Here is a 12079-nt window from a genome sequence, read left to right on the forward strand (position 1 = left end):
TTTTACTTCGATCATCTGATTTTTTGTCTTTCGAAGCCAAAGTCACACGCCTCCCGCCACGTCCTCACTTAGCATACAGCAAAGCACTCTGGGATAATGTAGGGTCTATTGAGCACATTAAAAGATTAAATACATTAAAAAATCTCAAGGTTTCGAATGTATTTTAACGGTACTCCCACACGTGAGTGTCACGTAAATTCATCAATAATAACTGCATCTTCTGTTTCCCAATGTGTTGCATTGAATGTAGCCATGTTTAGGGTGGTTCGAGACTCTCCTGCATTATGAACCATATGTATATATATACACTACTATTTCTACTTCTACTGGAAGCTCATTCCACACAGCTACCAGTCTCTGAGTAAAGAAATACCCCCTAGTGTTTCCCTTAAACTTTTGTCCTTTAACTCTCAAATCATGTCCTCTTGTTTTAATCTCCCCTACTCTAAGTGGAAAAAGCCTATCCTCGGCAACTCTATCTATCCCCCTCATAATTTTAAATACCTCTATCAAGTCCCCACTCAAACCTCTATGCTCCAAAGAATAAAGACGTAACTTGTTCAACCTTTCCGTGTAAATTAGGTGCTGAAACCCAGGTAACATTCTAGTAAATATTCTCTGTTCTCTGTCTATTTTGTTGATATCTTTCCTATAATACGGAGACCAGAACTGTGCACAATACTCCAAATTCGGCCTTACTAATGCATTGCACAATTTTAACATTACTCAATGCTCTGATTTATAAAGGCCAGCATACCAAAAGCTTTCTTCACCACCCTATCCACTTGAGATTCCACCTTCAGCGAACTATGCACCATTATTCCTTGGTTCTACTGCATTCCTCAATGTCCTGCCATTTATCATTTATGTCCTATTTGGATTATTCCTACCAGAATGTAGGACCTCACACTTATCAGCATTAAACTCCATCTGCCAACGTTCAGCCCACTCTTCTAACTGACCGAAATCTCTCCGCAAGCTTTGAAACAAGCTTTCCACAACACCATCTACCTTATTATCATCTGCAAGAAATTTTATGGGGCGGATTCCTACTTTAGTTTCAACAAGGGGTCCAGCTGCACCATCCGACCATGTGGTGAACGCACATGTAACTTGGAGACCCCCTGGGTAACTCTGGATTCAAGTCGTGGCTTTTCATCAGCACCATGGGCATTATATTGTAGGTAACACAGTTGACCTTCTTGGAGCAATGTTACATGCTGACAAGTCCCAACCCACCTGGGTTGTGGGTAATCAATGTCAAAATAAACTTCATGTCCAGAATTGCATCATTTCTTTGTGGATCCAGTATTCGTAACAGGGGGAACGTAGATATTCCAACCACGTCGTTGACTACCCAGCCATTAGGTGGCGTTGTTGAGCTCATCCTGATTGGCCATCCCCACCCCCTTCTCCCTTCATTCAGCCACTGCAAACTTTGTTCTGTGATAGGGTCGTTTTCGAACCCTGTTTCCCCTTATCCTCCTCAGTACCTTTCTCCCTCACTCCCTTTCCCTCATTCGCATCATCCTTCTGAGAGCCCATGCTTCAGCATGTGTGGGATTTGAATGGATCAATCATTTCACACACCCTTCTGCTTTCCTCGGTACTGTGCGATACCAAGTTTCTCGGCCAGTTCCTACTCTGTCACGGCGTCAAATTCTGCGTATCCAAAGTAGGACCCAAGACACTCTAGAAAACTGGCCACAACCTTGTCACAAATACAGAAGTTTCCTTACCTTTCCACCGGCTGCAGTTATGCAAAACCTCACTGTCACCTCTATTAGTCCAGCAGCTTCTAATGGTGCCTTCTGAACATCACCCCATGTCCCCTGGGAGGGTGCCTGTTCCTCCGGCAGGGCTGAAGGGAAAGCTAAAGTTAGACAGAGAAGGGTTAGCTTCCCTTCCTCCGTTTCATATAAACCGTGAGTTATCCTGTCTGCTGAATGCACTGGGAAAGTTTCCGAGAATCATCTCATTCACCACTCCAGCACTCAATTGGGCCACGTCAAAGGGTCAGAATACCGTGTCACACAAGCCCCACACCCCCGGCTCTGGTGTGTCCTGCAGTCCCTCCATTACTACAGGTACCATTGGGGCACTGGGTGTTGAAGGTTCCACCCACTCTCGGAAAAACCTGCTGGGAGGCGGGCCACTTCCCCAGTAATCCTGGCTTTGACACTGTTAGTCCCGGAGTGCAGGGACAAAGGTGGCGGACGTGGCTGTTCCTCATGGAGATCGACTGTAGTGGGTTCCCGGCACGGTCAGCATGGAGGCTACTGTCTGTGCTGGGCCTTGATGAAAAGAACAACAAGGAAGCAGGATGGGGGAGGGAGCAGAAAGAGCCCCATACTGGGTACGGAGCTGGAGAGAGGGGTTGAGCTCGAGGTCAGGAACAGATGGGAGGAATGGACAGGATAGGAGTGGAGGGTTATGGGCTGAGTGCGGGTAGGTGGGACTAGGTGAGATTAAGGGTTCGGCACGGACTAGGAGGGCCAAGATGGCCTGTTTCCGTGCTGTGATTGTTATATGGTTATATGGGCAGTGACTTGGCCCTGACTTCTGATCCACCAGCTGGACAGTGTAGAGGTTAAGGGTTGAAACACTCTATGAAATTTGGACACTACCTGACCATATCTGACTCAGGCCAAAGGCTACGATTACCTCATCAGCGTCTCTTCATACGTTAAATCACCCCAATCTGCATCACCATCATCGTCAGTCCTCGCAGATATCACTCCTCTCCGAGCTGAGAGTTCACTTTGCAGATTTTCCATCTGCTTTAAACACTTGCGATCAGTGCAGCCTTTCCTCTCATCTGCCGATTTCTTCATGACATTCACAACAGCCGTAAATCCCGACCCTGACTTTTCCTTTCTCTAATTCCGTATCCGCCTGTTTATACTCCTCTTCAGTTTTCTCATTTTCTCTTGTTAACGCTTCACACTGAGCCTGAAACTGACTCATGTGGATCAAATTCACCTGATGCTGCTCCGTCAGAATTTCTAACTCTTCCCTACACTTACACAATTCCTCCGCCAGTTTCAGTTTTTTCTCCCTTCACTTCAATTGGATCATCCAACAAACATCACATTACAATATTTTTAATCCCCTGTAATTTCTTTAATTTATTTTCACTAAATACTTTTCACAATTCTTCCTCCACAGTCCCGGACCCTTGGCTGTCAAACTTTTCTAACCACTCCTCATAATCTGACCAGTTCCTTCATAATTAACCATGAAAGTAATCTCTGAAATCCTCTGAATCCTTGGGTTCTGCCCGTCCTTTCCCTTTCACATTTTAATATCCTAACCTACTGTGTGGTTCAACTCGTCACCAGGGTCCCAGACCACTTTTCTTTCTTTTCGAGTTCACCCAGGGCGCAAAAATATGTTCACCGTTCATCAACTGAGATCAGTTTGGAAACTCACCAGGCAACTCGTAATCAATCTCAGCTCGCATTTTATTTTTCCTGCACAAACAACAAAGTAACTATGTTGACCCCAGGCTAACAACTTAAAACATGAATTCCACTGCTCCCTCTGTACTAATACACACCCTGACCACTTCTCAAATTCACAACACTGAAACAGGGGATCCCACTGTATCCAAATGATCGATCATTTCTCCTCCAATCCCTTCCTTGGGGGTTCTTCCTTGTGATAGTTAGTCTCAGGAGTTATCACACCTTTGCATTTGAAACTCTTTACTTGTTTTGAAACAAGCCTTATTTGAAACATTTGAAACAAATCTTATCAGTTCAGAGGACGCATCTCATTCTTGTTGGCTGAAGTCCATCAGGCTGATGACTAACAGATTTCCATTGGATGTAGTCCAAGGGCTACACAACATCATGCCAAAGGTAATTTCTTTTGTTCTCCTCCACTATGGATCCAAACAGACAAACTGTGTCGCTCAGACTCTCAGCAGAAATATCGAGATTCCTTCTGCAGAACTGCCACTGTACGTAATACACACCTTATCTCAGAGTGACTTCAGGTTCAGAGATAACGAAATTGCTTCTGCAAACCTGTCAGTGTACATGATACACAGATTATGTGAGAGTGATTTCAGGCTTACAATGAGCAGACCAGTAACTTCTTGTGTTCAGTTGATCTGATTAGGTTATCCCATAGTAATCAGTTCACAAAATGCGGGTTACAGAGCAGCTTCATAAAATGGCAACATCTATTCCTTCGACCTCATGGCAAAAACACAGACAGTTGAACACTCTACTTCCACTGTCATTGACCCATTCACGTTCGATGTTTTCTTGCATATGTTAATTCATTCAGACAGTGGTGTATTTTGGTGCAGGGCAGTCACGATGGGATGCTCCTCCTGTCAGATGTGGGAACTCCGGACATCTGACAGTTGTCCGATGACTATTTGCAGGAAGTGCACCCAATTACATCGCCGGACTGACTGGTTCAGAGCGTTGGATGTACTCAGGATCATTCGGGAGCCTGAAGATACTATCAATGAAACATCTGAAGAGATGGCCACACCCAGAGTACAAGCTTCGGACAGGAGAATCGTGACCACCAGCAGAGGTAAGGGTCATTAGGAAGTCAGTGCAGGGCTGTCCTGTGGGCATTCTCCTCAGCAGAACACCTTGTTGGATACTGCGGGGTGGGTGGGGAGTTGATCCGTTGGGGCATGCAAGCAACAGAAAGGCCGGCAGCACTGTCCACTCTGAAGCTTAATAGGGAAGTGTAAATTTAGCCCTTGTGGCAGTTATAGGAGATTATAGTCAGGGGAGAGAAAGGAGATTCTGTTGATGTGGACAGGATTTAAATTAGAACTGATTTCTGCATCACAGATCCAAACCATTAAACTCCAGTCCCATTAAACGGGAACATTAGCCGAGGAATATCTCCCACGCCCAGTGACCAGAGTGCGGAACTGGGTTTGTTAAACAGCAGCAGTAATTGCCGAGTTCGGCACCAACAGTCACTTTTGAACTTGATTCAGCAACTGTGATGGTGAAATATCCAGCCTGTAGCCTGTCGCCTGTTTAAACAGTTTCCCCAGTGTGAACTCGGTAGTGCGTCACAAGGTGGGATGACTGAGAGAATCTCTTCCCACATTGGGAGCAGGAGAATGGCCTTTCTCCAGTGTGGACTCGTCGGTGTGTCTGTAAGTCGGATGACTGACTGAATCTCTTTCCACAATCAGAACAGGCGTACGGTCTCTCCCCAGTGTGAATACGCTGATGTATCATCAGTTGAGATGACTGAATAAATCCCCTTCCACAGTCTGAGCAGGTGAACGGTCTCTCCCCAGTGTGGACTCGTTGATGCACCTTCAGTTGATATGACCGAATAAACCCTTTCCCACAGTCTGAGCAGATGAACAGCCTCTCCCCAGTGTGAATTCGCTGATGTGTCTTCAGTTCAACTGACCGAGTAAATGCCTTCCCACAGTCTGAGCAGGTGAACGGCCTCTCTCCAGTGTGGACTCGCTGGTGCACCTGCAGGTCAGATAAATGAATAAATCTCTTCCCACATTCAGAGCAGGAAAATGGCCTCTCCCCAGTGTGAATCCGCTGATGTACCATCACTTGAGATGACCGAGTAAATGCCTTCCCACAGTCTGAACAGGTGAACGGCCTCTCTCCAGTATGAACTCGCTGGTGAGCCTGTAGCCTGGATGAGTCAGTGAATTTCTTCCCACAGTCAGAGCAGGTGAACGGCCTCTCCCCAGTGTGAATTCTCTGATGCACCTTCAGTACAGATGAATGAGTGAATCCTTTCCCACAGTCTGAGCAGGTGAATGGCCTCTCTGCGGTGTGAATTCGCTGATGTTCCTTCAGTACAGAAGACTGAGTGAATCCTTTCCCACAGACTGAGCAGGTGAACGGTCTCTCCCCAGTGTGAGTTCGCTGATGTACCTTCAGTTGAGATGACCGAATAAACCCTTTCCCACAGTCTGAATAGGTGAATGGCCTCTCCCCAGTGTGAGTTCGCTGATGTATCTTCAGTTCAGCTGACCAAGTGAATCCCTTCCCACAGTCTGAGCAGGCGAATGGCTTCTCCCCAGTGTGAAGTGACTGGTGTCTCCGCAGTTGCGATGACTGAGTGAATCCCTTCCCACAGTCTGAGCAGGTGAACGGCTTCTCACCAGTGTGAACTCGCTGGTGTGTCAGAAGGCAGGATGACCGAGTGAATCCCTTCCCACAATCAGCGCAGGTGAAAGACATCTTATCAGTGTGAACTCGCTGTTGTGCATGCAGGTGAGATGAGTGAGTGAAGAGTGAATCCCTTCCCACAGTTCTTTGTCAATTCACAAATCAAATATCAGATGTAGTAAACCCCTTGCACAATCAATGTAGTTGAAGAACTGATCTCCAGTGAACAAATGCTGGTGTGTTCTCAGCTTCCCGGTTCCAGTGGATTTCAGTGAGTTACAACAGAAAACTTCATTTCAGACACAAAGCACTTTTCCAGCTGTGATGACAAAATTCTTCATCTCCAAGGATCAACAGTGGTACATTGTTAAATATCTAGTAACTCCTTAAATATCTGGGCAGAGACAGCAAACTGACATGTTGTTCTGTTTAAAATTCCCGTACACAATTTTTGTCATTTCTAACCTGTAAAAAAGATTTACAAAAGACATCAATGAATGAAACTCATCATTCAGAGAAGTGTATGGTCATCCACTTTGTTAGAGGCAATGAGAGTGCAGACTGTTTTCTCAATAGAGAGGAAATAATGTTGAAGAGTAGGAGAATATAAAAGCCAGGATGTGTTGTTGAGTATTTATAAAGTGTGGCCTCACTTGGACTGTTGAGAGCAGATTCAGGCCCCTTAAGTAGAACAGATGTACTTACATTGCAGAGCGTTCAAAGGAAATTTACAAAAATATTTCAGGACTTATAAGGTTTGTCAGATGAAGAACATTTGATGGCTCAGGGCCTCTACTCACTGGAGTTCAGAATAATGAAGGGGCCCTCATTGAAATCTATCGAACATTGAAAAGTCTCGATAGAGTGGATGTGGAGAGTATGTTGACAAGAGTGGGGGAGTCGAAAACCAGAGGACGCAGCATCAAAATCGAGCTTTGTTCTTTCAGAATGGAGATGAGGAGGAATTTCTTTAACCGGAGCGTGGTGACTCTGTGGGATTTGCTGCTATGAGTTGCTCTGGAGTCCAAGTAATTGGGTCTATTTTTGGGAAGAGGGTGATGGATTCTTGATTAGTTAGGGCAGGAAGGGATATGGGGAGAAGGCAGGAGAGTGCAGCTGAGTTGGAAATGGATCAGCTGTAATGAAATGGTGGAGCAGACTCGATGGGCCAAACGACCTCATTCTGCTCCTGTATCTGATTAATTTTCACAGCCGATATATTATGAAATAATTTTAATCTCCTTTCTGAACTCTGACATCACACTGTTACAGCGAGGATCAACCCAAGTTGGGGGAAAAACTCTCCTTCCAACTGCTCATGATGCCGGCAACTGGTCTGTCCATCTAATTCCCCAACAGTATTCCTGTCTGTGTGAGAATGGGAATTTCAATCTGTGACTTAGCTCAGGCTGATTCCTTCCATTAGTATTATTCTCTGTCCCATATTATTCCGAGCTGCGCAGTGACTGAAATGTTCCCACACAGACAGCCTTTGCTGCTGCACAGCTGGTGTTTTGTTGATGCCGTGCTGTTTTCATGATGTTTAAACATTTAACTTTCAGACAAATACTCGGTCCATACGTTCTGAGAAAAATAAATTAGAGAAAACATAGGTATTTTTTCAAGTTCTGGTCATGTACGACAGCACTGCAAAGAGCATGTGATGTTACATGGCAAACCCTGGAGAGTTTCAAATTACTCTGCCCCTCCGCACAGGTGATTGACGGTGGAGAGCCCATCAGAGGCAATGCCAATGAACATGATGGGGAGGGCAGTCCTTGTTCTCATTGGAGTGTGGCATATTTGTGATGAGAACGCTACAGGTCACTTGTTACTCAGGCCAAAGGTAATTGGTATCATTATGTACCCAAAGCGAATGGTACTAAACAAGTTCTCACAGGGAGAAAGGTCCAGATCAAGATAGAACAAAGGTGATTTCCACAAGGACTAAAGCTGATGTAAGGATTTTGTTTCCTTCTTTTCATACAGTAAAAATTGACATTTTTATTGACTGGAAGGTCAGCTCCTCAGTGCTCGGTGGTGCCCGAGTGATCCATCTATTCCCCTTCCCTCCCCCTGCGATTCCAAATACGGCCTACGGACTAACGGGGAAAACGCTGGCCCTGTGATCAATGGCTACCTCTTTACCCAGAAACCTACACGAAGAAGAGACCCATCTATCCGCCACGGCTCCAGCGTCTGCGCTCCTCAGCAGCAAGTTCCCCGGAGCCCGCGTAGAGAGAGGGGTAAGCACTTGGACTACCCGGGGTGCGGAGGAAAGGTGTGGCCGGTCGCGGTTCGGACGCCGGTACCGATAATAATCCGCCAGGATCCCCGCTCCTACCTGCCGCCGAGTCACCGAGCCTTTTGTCCACCGTGCGCACGCGCGAAACCCCTGCGACCCTTACGCATGCGCATGTGATCGTCTGGTCACGGACGGCGATTTCTGGAACAAACAGAAGAAAGTCTGCAAATGCTGGAAATCCAAAGCGACTCACACAAAACGCTGCAGGAACTCAGCACCTCAGGCAGCATCTGTAGAAAATTATAAACAGACGGCGTTTTTTTGGCAGAAAGCCTTCTGCAGGGCAGAGAAGCACGGGGGAAGGTGCCAGAAGAGAAATGTGGTGGGGGAGAGGAAGAGGCGAGCTGGAATTTGATGCCGGGTGGGTGGGGAAGGTCAAGAACGGGTGGGCTGGAGAATAAAGAATCTGATAGGAGGGGAGAGTGGACCAGAGAGAGGGCAGGAGGAGGGTCCCGGGAGGAGTGTACGAAGGTGAGAAGTACAAGGTCAGAGTGGGGCATAGAGGAGGGTGACGGTAATTTGTTCTCCTGAGTGGAAATCGATGTTCATGCCATCAGATTGGAGGGTACCCAGACGGAATATAATGTGTTGCTCCTCCACGGGGAGAGGAGCTCATCTTGGCACAAGAGGAGTCCACGGATCGACACGGCGGAACAGGACTGGGAATGAAGAATTAAAATGCTTCCTGACTGGTGAGTCAGACTTGTGGAGGATGGTGCGAAGTTGCTCCTAATTGATGACTGCACCCTCAGGGTGGCGGAGCAACAACTTATATTCTGCCGTGGTACGAGTGCACCAGTCTTGTCTGTTTGAATCCAGAGCCCAAGAAAAGCTCTCTTTCGTGTCTCAGTCGTCTTTGACCCCATGAAGAACTGTTTCTGAGTGACAGCTAAGATCCACCTGCAATTCCTCGGCCCACTTTCCCAACTGGTCTCGATCCCACTGTAACCTTAGACAACCCTCACTTTCTCCACACACCGGTTTTGGTGACATCCACAACCTCACTAATTGTTTGATCTGCATTCTCCAAATAATTAACACATCTCATTGTCCAGTTGTAAGTGGGTGAATTTACTTTCTCTTTCATCTCCCAGGGGGACGAGACTGCCTGGATCCGGGGTGGGGGGGGGGGGTGCAGGTAAACACGGGCTTTCAGTGTCTGAGCCGGTGAGGAAGCCGTAAGTGGCCAGTCCACAAGACAAGACAGCAGATCCCCTCGGCAATCAAACCGACCCTCATCAGGCCTTTCCCTCCGTGTCCAATCCCCCTCTCAGTGCGAACTCAATCGCCACTGCCACTCCTTCAATGGGGCGACTGAGTCGTGCAGACGGTGTGAAACCACCTCATTTGCGTCGGGACCATTTCCATTCCACCCATCCCCAGGCAAAGGAGCTGGTTTTAAATTTGTTTTTACTTTGGTTTATTTCTGATTTTAAAAGTTGTCATTTCTGTGCACTGATGTCTGTTTGTCATCCTGAGCAGTTCTGCCTGAAGTTGTTTGGCCTGATTGTTTTTGGTGAAATTTGACAATGGCGTCACCCCGGGTTTGGACCTTCATGTCCGTAACCCAACAGGAACCGTCCCTGCTCCCTCTCCAGGCTCAGCTGAGAGTGATTGTACTGGCACTGGAGACGGCCCAGTCCCTGACCTCCCAGACTGCACCGTCGGGTAAACCCCGTTACAACTGATACCAGGACATCCCAGAATAAAGGACGAGCCCTTGTCTGGCATCTACTGGCTCTGAGATATCTCTACCCACCCGTACAAGTACAACACTGACACCCCCCCCCCCCACCCAGCGCCGACACCTACCGTCAGTGTGTCCATCACCAGGGGCACACATCATGTTCTCTGGCGGCAACAAACCAGCCCGAGACCCCGGTCTCCGGTTGGCAGCAGCTCATTTGAGGGACCCGCCATTTGGGCTCCACCTCATTCGGGGGCAGACGTTGTGGGTGGGTGAAGCTCATTTCACAGTCCTGTGACCCTCTGAGTGAAGAGGTATCCCCTCATGTGCCCCATAAACTCCGCACCTTTCACCCTTAACCCCCTGTCAAGTATCTCTCTGCTGAGACTCACAGAACACAATCCCAACACTGAGTGTTTCTTCATCAAGCAGCTTTATTCTTTATTACCTGCCGGGTAATATCATCAGAACTTACGAGGTAAATGATGTCTTTAAAGTGAAAATACTTCAGATCTCAGGGCTTTCTTTTCCCCTTTACCCCGTCCATTCCCCATGAGGAGCCAGAACCCTGATGTCTCCTCCTTTTCAGACTCCCAACTGACCTCAAACACAACGTTTACAAAATATTCCCTCTGTACATAAGAACGAGTCGAGGTTACTGTTCCCAGCGAGCACCGTGTTCCCGATACATTTGTTGTTGCTGCCATCTCCGGTTGAGTCGTCTCTGCTACTTCCTCATTCCTGCACAGCGTTCAGTGTTTGCAGTCACGAGTTCCTTTAGTAAGCACATTTCTTGTCGTTTCCTCCTGCTACTTTAGTCACCTACATATATTGCATATACTAGCTCAGCACTCTGGGGTTTGTAGAACTTTATTTTGTCTCATGAGATACTTACAATAAAATGCAAAGTTCAATACATATTTCCCCATTCCCTCCTCTTTGTTGTCCCATGACAACAGACATTCAATATCATCAGAACTTACGAGGTAAATGATGTCTTTAAAGTGAAAATACTTCAGATCTCAGGGCTTTCTTTTCCCCTTTACCCCGTCCATTCCCCATGAGGAGCCAGAACCCTGATGTCTCCTCCTTTTCAGACTCCCAACTGAGCACGAGAATCGTAATCAGATTGTTTGTATTATTATTCCTCCAATGGTTATTCCATCATGCAAACCAGTATCCCAGCATCCTCCCAGAGTCCCAGATGGCCACCGGCTTCATGAGGGGTTATCATTGTGGAACTGTACAATGTAAACCAGTATCCCACCATCCTCCCAGAGTACCAAATGGTCAACGGCTTCCTGAGGGGTTATCATTGTGGAACTGTACAATCTAAACCAGAATCACACCATCCTCCCAGAGTCCCAAATGGCCAACGGCTTCCTGAGGGGTTATCATTGTGGAACTGTACAATGTAAACCAGTATCCCACCATCCTCCCAGCATCCCAAATGGCCATCGGCTTCCTGACGGGTTATCATTGTGGAAATGTACAATGTAAACCAGTATCCAACCATCCTCCCAGAGTCCCAAATGGCCACCGGCTTCCTGAGGGGTTATCATTGTGGAAATGTACAATGTAAACCAGTATCCCATCATCGTCCCAAAGTCCCAAATGGGCACCTGCTTCCTGAGGGGTTATCATTGTGGAACTGTACAATGTAAAACAGTATCCCACCATCCTCCCAGAGTCCCAAATGGCCATCGGCTTCCTGAGGGGTTATCATTGTGGAACTGTACAATGTAAACCAGTATCTCACCATCCTCCCAGAGTCCCAAATGGCCACAGGCTTCCTGAGGGGTTATCATTGTGGAACTGTACAATGTAAACCAGTATCCCACCATCCTCCCAGAGTCCCAAATGGCCGCCGGCTTCCTGAGGGGTTATCATTGTGGAACTGTACCATGTAAACCAGTATCCCACCATCCTCCCAGTGTCCCAAATGGCCACCGGCTT

General features: G+C 47.1%; 1 protein-coding gene across 1 annotated transcript in view; it reads right to left on the reverse strand.

Annotated features, from left to right (window-relative positions):
- The window catches only part of LOC132385701 (zinc finger protein 850-like), a 55808-nt gene that overhangs the window by 33616 nt on the left and 10113 nt on the right, over positions 1 to 12079 (reverse strand). Inside the window, exon 2 of the mRNA XM_059957913.1 lies at positions 5043 to 7715. Coding sequence (XP_059813896.1) covers positions 5043 to 6203 — 1161 coding nt within the window. The 5' untranslated portion in view covers positions 6204 to 7715. The remainder of the gene's footprint in view (positions 1 to 5042; positions 7716 to 12079) is intronic.

This window comes from Hypanus sabinus, assembly GCF_030144855.1.
Source record: "Hypanus sabinus isolate sHypSab1 chromosome X2 unlocalized genomic scaffold, sHypSab1.hap1 SUPER_X2_unloc_1, whole genome shotgun sequence".
NCBI lineage: Eukaryota > Metazoa > Chordata > Chondrichthyes > Myliobatiformes > Dasyatidae > Hypanus > Hypanus sabinus.